The sequence below is a fragment of the Zosterops lateralis genome (genome assembly GCF_965231275.1).
Source record: "Zosterops lateralis genome assembly, chromosome: 2".
NCBI classification, from domain to species: Eukaryota; Metazoa; Chordata; class Aves; order Passeriformes; family Zosteropidae; genus Zosterops; species Zosterops lateralis.
This window is the reverse complement of record NC_139763.1, coordinates 41,731,007-41,749,498: the sequence shown is the minus strand read 5'-3', so window position 1 is coordinate 41,749,498 and position 18,492 is coordinate 41,731,007. Positions and strand designations below refer to the sequence as shown.

At 37.3% G+C, this 18,492-nt stretch overlaps 1 protein-coding gene across 4 annotated transcripts in view; it reads right to left on the bottom strand.

Moving 5' to 3' along the window:
• Nucleotides 1-3,794: 3,794 nt before the first annotated feature.
• UGGT2 (UDP-glucose glycoprotein glucosyltransferase 2) overlaps nucleotides 3,795-18,492 on the bottom strand; it is a gene marked incomplete at its 5' end in the record, with an annotated part of 78,030 nt that continues 63,332 nt past the window's right edge. For all 4 annotated transcript variants that reach the window (XM_083855169.1, XM_083855171.1, XM_083855170.1 and 1 more), the window contains 9 exons: nucleotides 3,795-6,108; nucleotides 7,007-7,151; nucleotides 8,116-8,232; nucleotides 11,004-11,118; nucleotides 11,404-11,564; nucleotides 12,824-13,006; nucleotides 13,425-13,509; nucleotides 14,673-14,771; nucleotides 17,981-18,066. In XM_083855169.1, coding sequence (XP_083711295.1) covers nucleotides 6,086-6,108; nucleotides 7,007-7,151; nucleotides 8,116-8,232; nucleotides 11,004-11,118; nucleotides 11,404-11,564; nucleotides 12,824-13,006; nucleotides 13,425-13,509; nucleotides 14,673-14,771; nucleotides 17,981-18,066 — 1,014 coding nt within the window. In that variant the 3' untranslated portion in view covers nucleotides 3,795-6,085. The remainder of the gene's footprint in view (nucleotides 6,109-7,006; nucleotides 7,152-8,115; nucleotides 8,233-11,003; nucleotides 11,119-11,403; nucleotides 11,565-12,823; nucleotides 13,007-13,424; nucleotides 13,510-14,672; nucleotides 14,772-17,980; nucleotides 18,067-18,492) is intronic.

The window sequence follows — 18,492 nt, the reverse complement described above, 5'->3', positions numbered from 1 at the left end:
GGTGATTTTGTTGGTGGAATTATCAGCAGTGAGGTGGGGGGAAAGACTTGTTTTTCAAAACTCTTCTTTTCGGAATGTGATTTCGGGTGTTTGTTTAGGTATGATTTTTGAGTAGTTTGCACTTTAACAAAATATCTGCTTGAGATTTGAGCAGAAAATTTGATGTGACATTTCCCTGACTCTGCAGCAATTTGTTGGTTCTGCACATAAAGTCAGAACTGAGGCAGGTTATGATATGAGTGTACTGCAGGAATGTGATATTAACTCCAGCTTTACCCTGTAATACAACTTCAGTTCTGCTGGGTGATGCAACAGGGAGTTAATTCTACATGAAATTGTAGTAATTTATGTTTCATGTAACAGCATTGGTACTGCAGAGACAGCTGTGTGCAGAAAGAGGGACTCACTTCCCACTAGCCAAAAGTCTGGGGTTTTTTTCTATATGCACGTACTTAAAATGGGTTTGGTGTAGTTGATGGAGTCATGTGAATGCGCTGTATGGTGGTACCAGGGCTGCAGCTGGTAGGAGTGAGGAGTCTTCTAGTTCTGTATCTGCATCTGTCATAATTACTGACATAATTACTGAGTTTCATCAGCAGCCATTTTCTTGGAATGCAAGAATTACAGTTCATCAGTGTTCTCTTGATTGGATTTTAACTGGAAAACAATAATCAGTTGATAGGAATCTTCTCTCACTTCAACTCCTGGCACTTGAAAACCCAAGCAGCCTCAGTAAAACGAATGAAATTAGCAAATAAGGCCTTTGGTCTGAAAGGGAGGATTTTCTTACTGTAGAGGAAGTTGCTGTTGAAGCAGAACCCTTGACTTCTGCCTCAAGTACTTCACCAACATAATTGCAAGGCCATGTGGCTTTGTAAAAAGTTTTTCAACAGCAATTTAAAGATCAGTGTTCACAAATTTATCTTCAAACTGAGGAGCTTGTGTGGTGATTTCTAATGGTTCATGGTACAAAACTACCACAGCAGCCTGTTAAACTCCAGTGTTGGATGTTCACTATGTTGAATGAGTTTCTACAAGTTTAACTTGTGCTTGTGACCTGTTGGGGATGCTCAGGGCTGTTCAGAGACTGGCACAGCTCTCAGGGCTGGGGCTCAGACACAGGAACTGCTGCACAGTGGGGAACCTGCTGCCCTGTGGGCTTGGCCTCTGCCCCTGCTGCTTGCTGGCAGTACCTAACCTTGGGCAGGTGGGTGTGGGGGCAGCTGTCCTGGGCCCTGGGGGGTGAGCTCCACCCAGCCAAGCCACCTCTGGGGTTGGGTGTGAGCTGTTGGAACATTTCTGTATTGCCTTGTTCACTACAGCAGAGACTGCTTTTAAATGAGTGTTCAATGAGCAATGTGAGCACTGTGCCCGGTTTTGTGCACGCAGAAGTGGCTGGGCTGTGGGAAGTCAAGTAAAGACTACAGCCAGCTGTGCTGCTGTGCCAGGGGACCAGGGGACTGCTGAGAATAAGTCCTCTTTCAAAGGACTGCCCTTTGCAGCTTTAAAAGCTTGAGCTGAGAGAATTGTTTCCTGGGGTTTAATTTTTTTTTCTAGAGGAGGAATAAGATGTTCCCTCATGAGTGAATTCTTCATCCAAGGCACTGATGTTGGAGCAATGTGGGCTTGTTTCTCAGAGGCAGCGGGACAGTGCTGCTGTAGGCCGGGAGTATTCAGGAACAAAAAAGGACCATGTGCATTTTGAAAATGAATGAATGGGAACAGGAAAATTACATTTGAAGAACAAGAAGGCTTGAATGTAGTCAGTAGAAGGAAGATGATTAATGCATGATTACTGTTCTGCATAGATTCCTTCTGTTGGAAGACAGGTTCTTGGAAACAATAGCAAAAAGCAACAGCGGAGAACAAGGCTTTCCTAGTATTGAGCAGCTGCTGTTTACAAGAAATGTTACCACCCCGATGCTGTTGTGAAGGGTGCTGAGGTATTCTGGTAACACAAAAAGACAAAGTTGTGTTGAAACCATTTACATTGCAAGGCTCTTCAGCTCTGGTGCTGCATTTCCTGATGTGACTCTGGAAAATGAAGCGCTGGTACCACGCTGAGTGTTAATGATGCAGGCGCCACGCAAGGGAAGCTGAACGCGCCTTTTATTTATTCGTGGGTGGCTGTAGTGCAATAATGTTCAGTAACTGAACATTGGAGTAAATGTCTCGGTAGTTTGTCAACCCTGAGATGTGCATGAAGCATCGTTCCCATCATTGGCCTGTGTGTAGATGCAAACTTTCTCTGTGGAGTTCTTTCAGTTTTAATAAACTTGTTTCCAACTTGTTTTAAAATGAAGGGGAGGGGAGCATATTTTACTTGGTAAAATACTGATATAATAATTGAGAAGTATTAAAAGAGATTCAAAGTGAATTATAAACTGAAGCGCTTGAATTTGTGACAAATGGAGAAAATGTATTTGCTTAAACTTTTTTTTTTAAAAAAACAACCTTAATGCTTGTTATCATTTCAGTTTTCAGACCAGTGTTTGGAACAAGAATTATTCTTCTGTTTAGGGCTGTGATTTATAGGAGCTTTGCTGGAAACTAGCCAGGATAGCATAGCAGGTTAGTTGTATTTAAAAGTGCCTTATTGTAAGGTATTGTTTGCTCTGTAATACACACTTTTATCCATAAAGCTGTAACAAAATAAATGGGAGATTTTTTTTTTTTTTTGCCCTCAGCAAATCACTAAGTAGCAGTTTCATGTTTTAAGAAGGATAAGTAAAGTTAGCCAGAGATTTATCAAATGTTTCAAATTATCAAATGTCTTTATATGGAATCATAAATCTACAAAGCAAGAACTGTTTTTTCTAGAACTGTGGGAATTATTTTATGGTATTTTTCACAATAAAGATATTTATGATGACAAGAAAGCCCTGCTGTGTATTTGTCTTCCCTTCTTTCCTCACCCTGCTCTTCATGTTTGAAGCTGGAGCTGTGCAGAAATGCACAGGGCGCTTCTGCAGGTGGGGATGGGAGCAGGAAGCAGCCAGGTTCTGTGGGGAGGAGAACCTTGGATGTGCAAAAGTCAACTACAGCAACTCTAAACGCCCTGCAGAGTGCTGATTTCACAGTGAGAACAGCCCGCCCTTGGAATATTCCAGGGAAATGCTGGATTCCCCAATGCTGGACATAGATTTGCCTGACTGGGTGCTGGATAAGCTTGTCTTGACTGTGCTTTTGCCAAAGGCAGCTGGAGCAGGTGATCCTTGAGATCCTTTCCAGTCTGCTATCCTGTGATTCCACGAAGGCTCAGACTGAAGGCAAGTACTTGATTCAGGGAATGGTTTAAAAGGAACCTTACTGGGAAATATTTTTAATACTAAAACTCTGGCTCATGAACAATACTGCACTAATGCCTGGTTTGTTCATTTTCTGTTAAACTTATCACCTGATCTCAAGAAGATCAAGACACAGAAAAGATGCTATCATAGGAATATAAATTGTAAAACCCCTTCATTTGAATAGTTCAAGTATTCCTTGGCTTATTTTTACAGAGTTGCACCAGCTTTTGGCAACGCTTTAAACCAGGATGTGTTTTTTTCCCTTTCAGAGCAGAGCACACAGAGTGGAAGTAAAAAATCAGCTCTCTGCATCTCTACACCTCACCTCACAGCAGCTGCCTTGTTTTGAACATTGCTGTTGCTTCCCTGCAAAAACACGTTCTATAGATGAAAGATTTGCTGCAATATTTTTTTCCTTTGGTTCTGTTAACCAAGTAGCAAATGGTTATTGTGTAATACAAAAAAGGGAGAACAAAAAATAATCCATCTTTTATTTTCCTCCAGTGGTACCTTTTTAATATTTTGTACAACTACACAATCCATTGCCTTAGTATTAAAAATATAATGACATGCTAATGACTCAAAGTGCTGCCTTAAAGAGATCTTAAAAAAGTAGTGAATATATTTGTGGGACCTTTCTTTTTTTATAAACCATTGTATATCTCAAAAAAGAGCTTTCTTTGAAAGTAGTATTATGCAGAAAGAAAACATGAACATTTTGTACAAATATATAAAACACTGTAGAAAATTGCATGAAACCTTTTACATTTTCAAAATATCTTCAGCAAATTACATTTATAAAATTATATTCTAATCATTTAAGCAATCTCAAGGAAATAGTGTTTAAAGAATTATTTCTTTTTTTAAAGCCAGTAGAGGTAATCCAGTTTTAAAAACAGGATGCTACAGAGAAAATGAACATGAAATCAGTGCATGAATTATCCACTTTTTATACTGCATAACATTCTCACACAGATAACCATAATTAAAAAGAACTAAGGTTTCTTAAAGAACCTTTAACTTCTGTCTTGAAGCAAGTTTTCCAGTATGTTTCAAACTTGGAATGCTAAGGCAGATCCATATGAAATGCTGCTGCAGAGAGCAGATGGAAGTGTAAGCTCAGAAAAATACTTTGAAAATAAAATTAAAAAATAAAATAATGCAGCCAACAGTTGAATAATGGTACATAGGCATCTACTAGGTCAATTACAAGTCCATCTCTGTGGTACAAAATAGCAACTTAAAGCTTATGTTCAAATATGTTTGAATTGCTGCATGATGTCCTGAAGTAATTAAGAGAACAAGCATAACAAAACAGCTCCTGCACTGAAATAGGACTGACATTAGGCTTTACTGACTTTTGCTATTAGGTTACACAGGAAATACTCCATTGGGTACTTCACAACAAAGGAAATCCCTCAACAGACATCTAAAAATCTATATGTGACATGTTAAAACTGTTCAAAATCCATAAAGGTAAAACCACAGAAAATATAAAGATCTGTAGAAAAATCTGCATGTCTCATATTCCTTAGTAATATGGCTTGAAAAATATCAGCAAAGTGTGATTTTAAATATTCACAGTAAGAAATTGTAAATAACCAACAGCCGAGGACAATGACAGTGGATACAAAATCTGCTTAATTTCTCTTATTGTTTATTCAGTTATTTGCTGCTATGGAAATAAATGTGCAGTCCTTGCTGATTCACCCTCTTAGTGCAAATTACCTGGTCTTTTGTAATTTCAAGCATTTAAAGTGGAAGACTTCTTGTAAGAATGTGTGGTCTCATCCAATCCCATTTTGAAACCAGCACAGCCTGAACAACAGGGTGTGTATTTAAGGCACCAGATTTCACTTTAAGACACAATTTCCCCATTTTCAGATAATGTGTATTGCAAGAACTTTTCCCTGCAATTTTTGTGGGATCAAAATGTCAGTATCCCATTAAAGCAACTGTTTTGTGAATACAGGTTTAGAAAATTACAGGAGACACCAATGATAGTCAAAAAATACTCAGGTATTTTATAATTTTATTTTCAGTTATAAACAGGATGACGATAATCGAAAGTGAGTAGAAGCAGCTTTCAGGTACTGACCTTCTGATGCAATGTACCCTGGTTGGAAAATCACTTCAACCAAAACCATAATGGAATTTTATCACACACTATTTAAGCGGCCAAAAGGAGCCCAAGAATCAAAAATTAGTTTTAAAAATCTGTAAAAGTGCAGCAATCCTGCATAATAAATGCAGGAGCATCATTCCTTGCTTTAGCTTCCACGTGGAGTTATCTTTGTGCGTATCTTTTGTTTGTCTTCTTATTTTTTATGAAATTCTTTATTGTGACCACAGCATTTCTTGAGGGACAAAACTATGGGCATATAACCAAAATTTTTGATACTTAAATATAGTAGCTTGATGCATGGAATATGCACAAAACAGTTTTCAAGTACATATTTAATGTGTGTGTCCTCCCCCAGACTGACAATGCTGAACAAATCTCTCGTCATATTCCAAAGTCCTCTGGGCAAACTGTACTTTAAAGAAGGAAAAGAAAAGCAAAGCCATTGGGAAAGCTGCTCCATACCAGTTAAAAAAACACCAAACCCCCAGGTACCTGTGGATTTCTCATTTTTGTATTCCATTTAAAATGTTTTAAATAACACTTTAAGTTTCAAAATGTTTGACTACACATTAAAGAATGTTGCAAATAGTGCCAATGTAACAGCTGTGAATTCCATTCAGTCCTTCCCAGAATACTCTGGAGCTGTCACCATTGCCAGTCACAGGCTGTGCTAAAGTTCATCGTGCTTGGGACCTGTAACCAAAGGGGACAAAATACACAAAAGAGCTACATAGAGACAGTGCCTGGGTTTGTAAGATGTGAAGAAAGCCCTTTACTTTCCATTCCCTTCTAATCAATCAGTTCAGAAACATGAACTTCATTTTTGGAGCCTTGCTACAAGCTGACCAGAAGTTTTCACAGAGAATAAAACCCACTAAGAATTCTTTATAAGGAAAAGTAACTTTGTTCCTCAACTCAAGACTTTTGAATATTTATCTGCTAAGTTTTTTGGTCAGTCCTGAGAGCTGAGATCATCTTTTCATCTTGTTTCACATTAGTACAAGAAGTCAAGTCTTACTGGGAGTCCTGCATGTCTCTGGGTTTTTTTTGTCTGAGTTTTTCATGCTATTTAACTAATTCAGTTTAAAACTATTTTAGTTTAAAAAAAATAAAACAAACCCCCAAACAAACAAAAAAACCACAATCCCCACTGTCAAACTAACTAAAATAGAATTTAGTCTAGTGCAAAAAGGCCTGAGTAGATAAGCCTGGAGTGAGAGATGCAGAGGCAAATTAATACTCAGTTCTCTACTGCTTAGTAGACATGAGCTTTAGATTATCCAAGTGAAGTCTAAGCTAATGTGATTTATTTAGTATTTGTGGCTAAAATTATGTGTGACTGTTGGTTGTGTTTGAGATCCAGGAACACTGAGCTTTCTCTTAGATTCTGACATGAAACAAGAGGTTTTGTCTTGGCAGCACAACTCATGTGTAAAGAAGCATCACATAACTATCAAACCCCACACCGTTTCTCTGAGAACATGGGAAATTACACAAATACAAGATTTGTGCCTACTGACCCCAATCTCAATTTCAGCTAGACTAATATTTAATTTTTAAAAGCTAACAGCTGAATATGCATGTAAATCACCTTTTTGAAATGATGATGTTCGACTTTTCTTCTCTCTTTCAATTTGCTGTATTAAGTTTCGGATCTCGGAGTCATAATCAACCCATTCAGGAACTATCCTGGCAGCAGCCTTTAGTTTTGGTTCTTTGGTCTGGGGGTTGTTGCACTGAAAGTTTAAAACAGATGTAAACAAAGAAAAAGTGAAAATAACACCTTTTCAGAGAATTTAGCCCAAATGAATTGTAAATACTTTTCTTTTTGCTGACTGTAAGCATAGCACAGACACGGCTGGCACAAGACTACTAAGATTTAGACAAAGTTGCCCAGGGAGATGCAAGATTGACATTGGCACATTGAAACTGAGCCTGATGTGGGTTTTGAACAGAGAGCACCTGTCTTTAGAGCACAAACAAACTCATTCCAACATCTGCACAGACACAAAGAAAACAAAACTATTTACATACTGAAAAATCATGCCAAGTTCCAACTGTCTGTTTCTTTCAAATTATATCTAAAGCATTGCAAATAGTGCATGTGTGTTGTCAAAAAATCAAAATGGGGGAAAAATGGGATGAGGATAATAATGACAGGAAAAAAGATTTTTGTCTCTGTTTCTATTCCCAAAGAAAGAAACTTTCTTCTTCCTAAACATGGATAGTGTCCTGAGCACTTTAAAAACTTTGCTTTCTCTCCTGTTTATAGCAATGAAACAGTCCAAGAAAACCATGATAATGTTAAGGTTCTGGAGGAACCTTTTATGTGGGGAGAACAACAGCAGTCCATAATGCTCAGACAGATAACAGCACTTCTTCACAGTTCCAGTAACTTGGCTGACTATGGAAAAATTATAAGGAAAGTACATGCATGGGCATGAAAAGCCTCAATCCCATTCAGTTAAGAGACAATAACATTTAATTTTTTGGTACAGTTTTCAGCTTTAATGTAAGCAGATTTGGTACAGACCAAGTGGGAGAGGTCTCAGAGGAGAAAATGTTTCAGGGGAAGGAATGGAATGTTGCAGTGCATTCCAGCAAGGCTGCCTTCATGACATAACACAGAACCTGAAAAGCCCCAGAAATCACAGCAAAGTTGTTAATCTGTACAACTAATTTAAATCAGGATCAACTCACCAGGTCTATTGTTTTAGCCTTTTTCTTGGATTTATCATCACACCAGGTTTCACACCAAAGCCACTCCTGAGGGAGAGACTTAATGGCTACTTGATGAATCATATTATTGGGAAGATCCTGTACAAAGTTTGTAAAATCATATATTAGCATTGAATGTAATGTAACTGATTATCAAGCTGCTATTTAAAAGTATTTTTGCTATTACCATTTCTGCAAATTGTTCTTACATTTCCTTCTAAGGGCTCACCTAGTTCTTTTTCCAAGTACATTCAATATTTAGTCATACTCACTTTGATGGCCAATTCCACCTCTCATTTGTCAAGCAATTTTTTCTGGTCCTTACCTCTGTCCTCCCTTACCTTGACATAAGCAATACTTCTGTCTAATAACCCCTGTCATACCATAAACACTTCTAAAAAACAAAATTCAAACCAGCTTTCTGTTCCTTAAATTTGAAAAAAACCCACCCCTGACTCAAAAAACCAAATAATACAAGATTATGCCACTACTCTAAATTGAGCTGACTTCTAGGAAAATGGATTCCAGAAATATGAGCTTGCGAAGGAAAAGCTTTAAATTGCTCCTCTGACTATGTTCTTACTTCACTTCTGGGTTTTTGGGGGTTTTTTTGACCTTTTTTACACATTCAGGTAGTCTCATCATGAAAACTCTGAACCAAGATCTGGCTGAATGCAGGGAACAGCATTTATAAAAGAGAAACACCTCAGGCAGTCACTTGCTGCACCTACTCTGACCAGAATTACAAACAGCAGGGACAGTAACTGATACATCCATTTGTAAACTCACTCACATGTGCAACCCTTACATTATATTTTAGAATAATTGTCAGTACTCAAGTATTAGTCACATCTTATTTTGCCACATTGCTAAATGTGACAGTAAAATAGCACATATTGCTGCATTATGAGAGATGTGTAATTTGATTCAAATATAGACATTAATACTGAAAAATTACATCAAATAAGAATATGGAGAGCCAAGACATTAAACAATAATTGAAATGCTTTATTTTTTAAAAAAACTTATAAATTTTGGAAGATAGTTTACCATCATTTGGAATGGCTTATTACCATTTCAATTCTAAAAGAAGAGAGACTGGTTTTCTGTTCTCCCTCTCTGACTTTCTAAATGAAACCACAGTTCCTGAGTTACTATAGTACTTTTAGAAGCTGTGAATTTAAAAATTGTTACATGCAGTAAAAAGTAGAAAGACAGCTGTTAGTTGCAGGATTTGAAGTAAACAACAAAAAAAAAAAATACAAAAACCCCTCTGAACAAAATTGTACTGGACTGTACTGGAAGTCTTCTTTTTATGATGTTTAATTTTTCTCCCTAGGAGTTCTATACTTACTCTCCTTGGCATTTAAAACCACCGTTTCCCCTTCTATCGACTTCTCTTGTGGTTTAACAACCTGAACTACCACCCATGAAGATGGCACTGCTGGCAGACTAGCAGAGAGCTGAGATTGCTGCTCCTTTGAGAAGGGCAGTGAGCACTCCAGACAAGTATTTAAAATGAAAGCAGCAATAAAAGAGTTATAATGCATCCTTATCAGTAGATGAAAGCTCTCCAGGTCTCAAATACATTGCGCTGTGGTTTGTATTTTCAGGAGTATTGCTGTATTTCGTGTAAGAAGTAGCAAAGAAGACAGCAAGTAGTTCCTATCAATACAGTCAAACCAGATTATTATGAAAATATTCACTTTCCAAAGTAATTCCAATTCCATTCTGCCAAGATTTAGCTACCTTAATATCTGGTCCTTAAGTGGCTTTTGATTTGATCCAACAGGCTTATAGGAGATATATGCTAGCATGTATTAAAGCTGTAATTGGAAATATAAGAATCTTAAAATGAGAACTTTTAATATTTTGAGAACATCAGATAAAACCAATTTTCTGAAAGCCAGTGGAAACCTTGTAACCTCTGAATCTTAACCGATCTTGCTGAAAGACACCTTGTACATGTGGGTAAGACTGGAAAACACACAGCTCCATCACACCAGGACTCTGAGTGATCAGGGCCAGTAATTCACTCTGTTGTCCAGAAAGATGTGAATTCTGACTATTGCTGTTGTATCAACCTTTTGCTCTTAATATACAGCTAAAGGCTGCTCCAGCTCCAGGTGTCCAGTCTAGTCTCAGTTTTTATTTCCACTTTTATTTGTCCAGTATCATAAGAACTGCTATTTTCATTTTTTTACTTTTGTTTCTGGAAAAAAAATGCAAGTGGCAATAATGTCCTTATGTATGAGAGAAACTTGCTTGCAGAGCAGGGGTGTGGAAAAGCACTGAGTGACGTGGGCTTTGCTACCATGGGATCCTACTGCTGCTAGAGGCAGGTAAAAATCTTCTGTGCCTTAGAAATTCCACAAGGAAAACACCAAAATCAGGGACAATCTCACTTATGAAGCCTTCTGAGGTTCACTCAAAGTGAGACAAACTCCAGTCACCCCAGGGTGACGAGGTACAGCAACCACCAGAGTGCATTTGCAGTTAACTTTAAAAAGAAAATTTAATTTAGGTTAATGGAAGAAAAGAAGAAAAAGGAAACAAGCTCTTGCTAAACAAGAATGTAATTATCATTATCAGAATATAGAGTTATCATCAGAAAAACATAAATGCACACAGAACAACTACAAATAAAGGTGAAAAGTCCTGCAGGTTGGGGTTTTTTTTCCTCATTTTCTAAATTAAAAATAATCATCAGTGTTCAATTTTCTGAAGTGTGCTCATATACACTCCTGAAAATGGGCTAAAACAGCAGTAAATGGCAAATAGTTTTGGAATTATGTAACATTTATGTTTAGATACAAGGTATTGAGAAAGATAAAGAAAATAAACCCAAAAATGGTCCAAGCCATACACACCTGATCTAGATTTGACAGACTGTTTGGATCCTGACTGAGAGCCTGGTACTGGCCTCGAAGCCTGTCTCCAGCTGCGATCTTCCTGAATTTCTTCAGGTCCACAACATACAAGGCACTAAAAAGAATTTTAAAAAAAGAAATAAGATTTCTGGGGTTTCACCTTCTTTTTGGTAACAGTAATAAAAGCAACAAGAAAGTAAAACGTTCCTATCACGAAGGGATATTTTTCTTTATTGAGTGGCTGAAACTACCATAAAATGGTGAAATCAATATGTTATCAGAATTCCTGCTTTATTAATCTCATACTGAAAATGGCTCAGTGATCAACACCAACACCACTGGATCCAGATTTGGATCAAATTCCCAAACTGCACAAGCAATGTGTAAGGGGCTATCCTACCTAATGTGGTATTTCCTTTTCCCGAGGTGTGAAGCCCAGTATCCCGATTTCCAGAAGCGATACCCGTCCATCTCCCTGCGGCTGTCACAGAAAGGAGTGTATCCATAGGGAGCCCCATTCAAGTCTAGATCTCGGAGTTCTTTTAGGTCACTTCTCACAATCTAAACAGGAATATGTTTATTTTTATAATTTAGTACTGTTTCTATGAGGGTAGGTATTGCAGCAGGCTTCACAATGTTTCATTTGTTTCATTTTAATTTAAAAAATCCCTCTGATGCTACACCAGTGGGGTATAGATGAACTACTCCACTGGGAGATATCTACCAAATTATTGTTCAAGAAAAAAAATTAATTATTTTTTATTATATTATTGACAGTGGCCATCTGTGTAAGACATTTATTGAGTAAATTATATAAAACTGGCAATATTTTTTTAATTCACAGACCAGTGTTTCTGGTTGCCCAATATAAAATTACTTAATTAAGAAACATAACTTTTGAAATCTACCAGTCATGGCCTTTCTAAAGAGTCCTCCTTATTTGTTACTCAACTTGGGCACTCCAAAATTATTGCATCATTTGAAAAATCCTTGTATCTAATGGTAAAGTACTTAAAAAAAAAAGTTTTAATGACATTTTACAAATGTCCTTTATTTGCTAATCAATCCTTCTTCCATCAAACCCCACATACCTAATTTATCAGTGGTAAAAAAGAAGTTTTAGCTATTTGGGAGCACAGAGAAGTCCTTAGAGTAGTTAGGACAGACAACCAGTGTTCCCAGATGGTGTATCCAAATGAAATTGCAGAAAGTTGCAATCTGCATTGCTACACCTAAATTTAATTTATTCTTGAGCTTTGGAAAAGGACCAAAATACCTCAGAATTTGTCTCAAGGTTTTTAATAACCTTGTGATAAACACTTCAATGCCTCATCTGAGACAGCACTTTGCCTTTTAGTACATTATACAATGTTCATTCCTGAATGAAGGACTACATGCAATTAAAATAGAGATAGGATTCCTCTTGGAGGATTTCAGCCATCAAGAGGTCATTCAAATGGTCCAAATCACCTCAGACACTGGCCGTAGTGGAGAATTCCCCTCACAGTCAGCCCAGAGATGGACTTGCTCCAATATGCTTTCAGGAAATGCACCTTTAAGATCACACACCTCTCCAGGTGCCTTTCTCTCCACACAGACAATTTAGGACAACTCATTGTAGGGAAACTCTTAATGTACACACAACTGAAGGCAAGTGAAATTCTTGCATTTACATTCTGCAGCATCACTGGTTCTGTTTGTACAACTGCAACAGTCTTTCAAGACCAACATCTGAATAAAATGGCCACAGAGAATGAAACTGGATCAATTTAAGCCCAAATGAATTCCTCATACAGTTTTATGCCATTATTTTTGCTTACCTGGTCAGCATCGACAAATATTATTTTATCCACAGCTAATGGGAAAAGAACATCCAAGAAGAGAATTTTGTAGCCCCAGATAATTCTTTGTTTTTCTGTCTGTTGATAAAGCCAGCGGGGCCACTTATACTGGACCAGCTCATACTTGAACCCATACTTTTTAGCCATATGAGGAATTACATCCTAGAAAAAGAACAAGAACAACAAAAACCCATCAGGTGCACATAAATGAGACACACGAGGACTCAAAAAGAAAAGGAGTGAATGCTCCAACGCAGCTGCAGCTGTGTTGTTCTTACTGACTACATGATTTACTATTTTAAAATGTTCCCTTAGCTTTAGCAGTATCCTCAGTTACATCAATAGAAATAGCATTTCATACAAGCTCTTGGAGATTATCAGAAGAGAATAAATTATTATAATTTATCACTGGGCTTCAGGTTCCAGAAGAGACAAACCTTATACCAAACACTGGTATTTAATAGACTGAAGGATTATTTTCCACTGTGAAAATTTAATCTGAATTATATAATTAGTCAAATTCAATTTTAAAAAAATTACTTAATATTTTAAAGAAAAAAAATTAACACTTTTCTCATACCTTAAATGTTGGGGAGAGATAGTTTTTCAGAAACCAAAATTTAACTGATGTTTTTGTATGACGTAGGACAGAAAGCATCATAATTCTGTGGAAATATAAGTCTACAATAAACAAACAAATACATACAGGTCATTAAATTTCAACTGCACTTAGAAAGTACTAAAACTCTCCAAGTATAATTTCTTTAACCCATTTAAGTAGAAATTTTTATCTACTTCTAATTAAAACCTTTAAAGAGCATGTGTTCAAGGGCACTTTGAGATGGCCTTATTTGATCCAGATTGGCTAAGCAATAGTAGAAGGAACAATTTCAAAAGTGGATCTATTAACATGTTTTATTCTAGGAGAAGTGTCCGAAAAAATTAGAATAATGGTTAGTACCTTATCTTAACTTGGCTACTGAAATAACTTATTTTAAAATATATTGGTTGAGTTTAATAGGTTGCTGAGAAGAAAAAAAAAGCAAAGTTCATGTCAGATCCTCTTCTGAAAACCCTTAGTAACTGTAACAATCACTCTTTTGGGTTCAATTATTTTTTATGGTCCTGGCCTTTGTTTGGTGTAACCAGAGAGATGAACCGTGCCTTACAAGAGGTCAAGCCTGCCCTTAAAAATCAAGACATAATGAACTCAAAAATAAGACAAAGCAGCAGGTAGGATGTTTTAAGATTACATTTTCTCCTTTAAAGTAAATGTGTCTTTCCCTTTACGAAGGTGGTTGCAGGTTGAAGGAAAGAAACAGTGCTCCAACTGCAGATGACTCAGCAATCAAATCACTAAACCAGTGCTCAAATCAGAAAAGTAACAGAGACAGCTGTGAACAGAGCCGGCAACACTATAAGAATTCCTTAAAAACAATCACTGCTCATTGAAATGACCCTGAGAAAAGGCCATATGTGCATGTAGTAAATGCAGTTTGTACTAAACACAAATAGATACAACTCTAATGAAGTCACTTCTGTTGTGTCTTTATACAGAGAGGCTGAACTTCATCTTTTGTGTTTGTACTTTACACATGAAAGACATTTTCAGTCTTCAAAGTATAATGGTATTCTTGAACATCTATATATTGAATCACTTTGTTCTTAAAGATTAATTTAGTCCTCACTGTATACAACTTTTCTCTGTTTTTAAAATTTATTATTTAGATGTTCTTGAAAAAGTCAGTTTGTTTAGGTTGCTTAGTTTTACTAAGAAAATTGAGAGTATTGCTATGAAATTCTTGTTTTCCCCTTTACCTTTCCTTACCTTAAAAAACGTTCATATAAATGGCCTGAAGCAACAGAAAAAATGTTAAGAATATCACTTTCCTTTTCCTTCTCATCTGCTGGCATTTCTTCTGAAAATCTAAGAATTATTATTTATAATTATATAAGGTTAACATTCAGCAGAAAAAAATCCTACTAAATTATCATTAAGCTCATAGACAATCAAAAATAAGAAAATATACAAAAGAAATACACATCCTGCAGTAAACAAATACACTTACAGTCTACTTCCACTGCACATGCCTATGATACCACAGTCTTTTAGGAGCAAAGTGTCACACCCAGTCACTCAGAACAAACAATGGCACTACAAAAACAATTAGCAGTCTCCAATATTTTCAATCAAACAGAACCCAAATTTGACAAGAATTCCATGTTTTATCAAAGTAAAAAAAAATCAGAAATACACACAGCCAGGATATCTTGAGAACTGGTAATTTTTAAAATCAGAAACAGTTATTTTCCAAGCTTCATCCACATACATTCAACAGCAAAACAACAAATGTATATTCTGGATCTGAAGGAAGTCTGCACAGCCCCATAGTTGGTTAAACTGAACATATCCTCTAAAACACAGACTGAACACAAGAAGATGGCCACAGGAGGCCAAATCACATATTTAGCCTAATACTATCCCAACAGCAAATGACAAGGCTGAGGAGTTACAGCCTTCCCCAGAATACTGTCATAACTTTCAGAGGTCTGTGGTGATGGGATTTCTCAGTGTTTTTTACAACACTTGTTGAATTCTTCCTCAGATTACTCTGATTCCTCTCCCTAAAAGCTAACCTACATATTCGAGGTATGTTGTCCAAAGGTTTCCGTTTCTGTTGCACAGCATTCTTTGCTTGTTTTGAATACCAAAGTCTACCAGGGCTGGTTTTTAATCACATACCTTCCAGCACACAGAGGCAGGGGATGATAGCTGCAGTTTCCCTTAGGCACTGCTTCACAGATCTCAGAACTGCAGAGCCAGATTGGTTACAGTTATCAAATGGTTATCAAGCCATTTGATACTGTTGGAAATTTACCTCAATAGTCTTTTTTGTGAGGTGAGTCATTCTTCACACACTTAGAATGCATGAGTCACTCCCATTACTTTTTCTTCTGGTTATATCTTTTTTAAAAGTATCCTTTAGAAAGTGTAAAAATAGGTATCCTCATAATCTTTAAGAGCAAATGAGACAAGTCTCAGATCTCCAATGTATTCAAAAGAATTCAGATCACTCCACTGATACAAAGCTGAAACCTCAGAAACAGCTGAGAGGCTGCAATGTGTTTAAGTGGTGTGAATAATCTTTTGAGAAACCCATGTTCTTTTCACTCAGGCATGGTGAAAGAGAGACATCAGTGGAGTGCATCGTTTGCATGATGTGACATCTTCAAAGAAGACAGACAAGCCCTCAACCAGCACTGAACTCTCACAGGCTAAACAGACTGCAGTTCACAGGACCAAACAGTCTGTCTCCTTTCTTCCTGACTTTTTGTGCCATGTCTTACATTTAGTGAAAGCAGGACTGAAAGAATGTCAAGCTCTTTATAAAGCAGCCATCACATGTGATAAAAGAAAATTGGGGGTTGATGCAAGGATCTTGAAAATATTGATTCTGCAAAGCTTTACAGAAAAGCAGAAATCTCCCAAAGCTGCTGGGCTGACCTGTAAGGTCACGTGGGAAAAGCAGCCAGTTGGAGAAGGGCAGCTCAAGTATGAAAAGGCTTGGACAAAGTGGTGTGCACATCTCCCATGTTAGAGCACACGTGGGTTCCTGCAGTGAACAATGTGCTGGTGGATATTCCTTTCATTCTGGGATAAAAAAAAAAGAAGGGCATTTGACAAGATCCTAGATGGCAAGAGGTTGACAGACAGTCAGCCTCAAATCATCCCCTTGAGCCACAACCTTGAATCACTGGGAAGAGCAAATAAACTTCACTGGGTGAGACACTTCCTTGGCCCAGCCAAGCTCAGAGCACAATGAATGGTCACTGTGATAAAATGCAAGACCTGGAAGATTGAGAGATCTCTGGCCTTGTAACCTTCTTAGAGGGAGTTAAGATTTTGATCTCTGCACATGCGTCCTTTGACACAGCCAATTAGAAGTGGGAAGCTTGAAGTCAATGAAAAATTCCTTCAACTAACATCATTCTTCAAAGGAGGCACCTTTGTGCAGCAATGTGGGTCCAGAGTGGAAGAAATTTTTGAGAGTTGTAGCATAGTAGTCTGGCAGAGTTTCAGAATCTAGTCAATATGGGTACAAATTGAAGAAGGGGAAATTTAGGTTAGATAGTAGGAAGGAATTCTTTAGCGTGAGGTTGGTTAGACATTGGAACAGGTTGCCCTGGGAGGCTGTGGCTGCCCCATCTCTGACAGTTCAAGGCCAAGCTAGGTGGTGCTCTGAATAAGCTGGGAGGTAGTGGGAGGTATTGCTACACATGGCAAGGGGTTTGAGATTATCTTTAAGGGTGCTCCCAACCCTTAATATTCTATGATTCTATTATATTGTAACAGTAAAATCATCTGTGGATAAATGGTGATAAACATAAAATCAGCAACAGAGACTCAATGTAGTCTTGGGTCTGTAGGTACTTGTGGCACAAGAGGCCTTTTGAGACATTTTAAAGTTGGAAGACACTCCTGGATCTACCAAGAGATGTGTGTGTACAGGACTGACTAGAGTCAAGTGATTAGCAGATAAAGTGGAACTGCTATGCCTTTTCTTTATTTTCTTTAGCAGGCTGTGACTGACAACCATTGCCCAAGCTACTGAACACTGAAGAAAATCTTTTTTGAGTCTTGTTCAAAACAGCAAATTAGAAATACTACAAAGTTATTAGCTCCAAATGTAATGCTTGAGATGCTTATTACAATTACTTACAGAACTCAAACTAGGTAAAAGGTAAAAACACTTCTTGAGATTTCATAAATTATGTCTAGGAGCAGACAAGCAGCATTGGCTTGCTTTTTGATGTTCAGTATCACATATCTGAGTACCACATAACCAGCTGAGATTTTCACATTGAGATTGATTCCCTGCCACAGCAAAATGAAAAAAACAGCCAAAGGAGAAAATGAAGAGAAACTGGAAATGCAAAGGAGGAATTAGGAAGGGAATAAAAAAGGAGATTTACAAGACATTATAGCTTATCTTTAATCCTTTTTATTTACCTTATAAGTCTCTTGGAGAGCTTTCTCACACATTTGTATCACTATCAAGTATAGAAAATTTACTTGCTCTAAGTAATGAGAAACATGTCCTGGAACAGTTGAATTAGAAGCAAATTATGCATTACCTTGTAACTGATTCCACATTTGCTTTTTTTCCAGTTGTTCCATCTGTAAGAAGCTCTTCATTCACCTTATCAGGCTTTTTCTGTACCTAGTCAGTAAAATAAATGCATTTGTGCAACTTGGGAAGGTAGCTGATAGTAATTACTACTTGCATTGTGATATCCAACTATGATGTACTAACTGGCTAGAGTCACTAAGTATGGTGATTAATAAATCAGCCAGTGCATTTCAAGCCTTCTGTACAACTTTATGCAAACAGTAGCCACAAGCGTGGTGAATTTTATCTCCTTTTCCTCCCTTGCCAGTTTGTGATACAGCCATTAGCTGGTAGAAGCACAGCATCTCACAATGGAACTGACAATTACCTGAGAGGAAATTGTCATTTTCATAAACCCTTCACAAGGAGAAAGGGACAAATTTGTCACTGAAACATAAGCTCTCCCATCCAACTTAAGCAATTTCTGCTGTCTTATCCAGATGCTTATAAAGGCTCAAGATTAATTTCATTTACCAC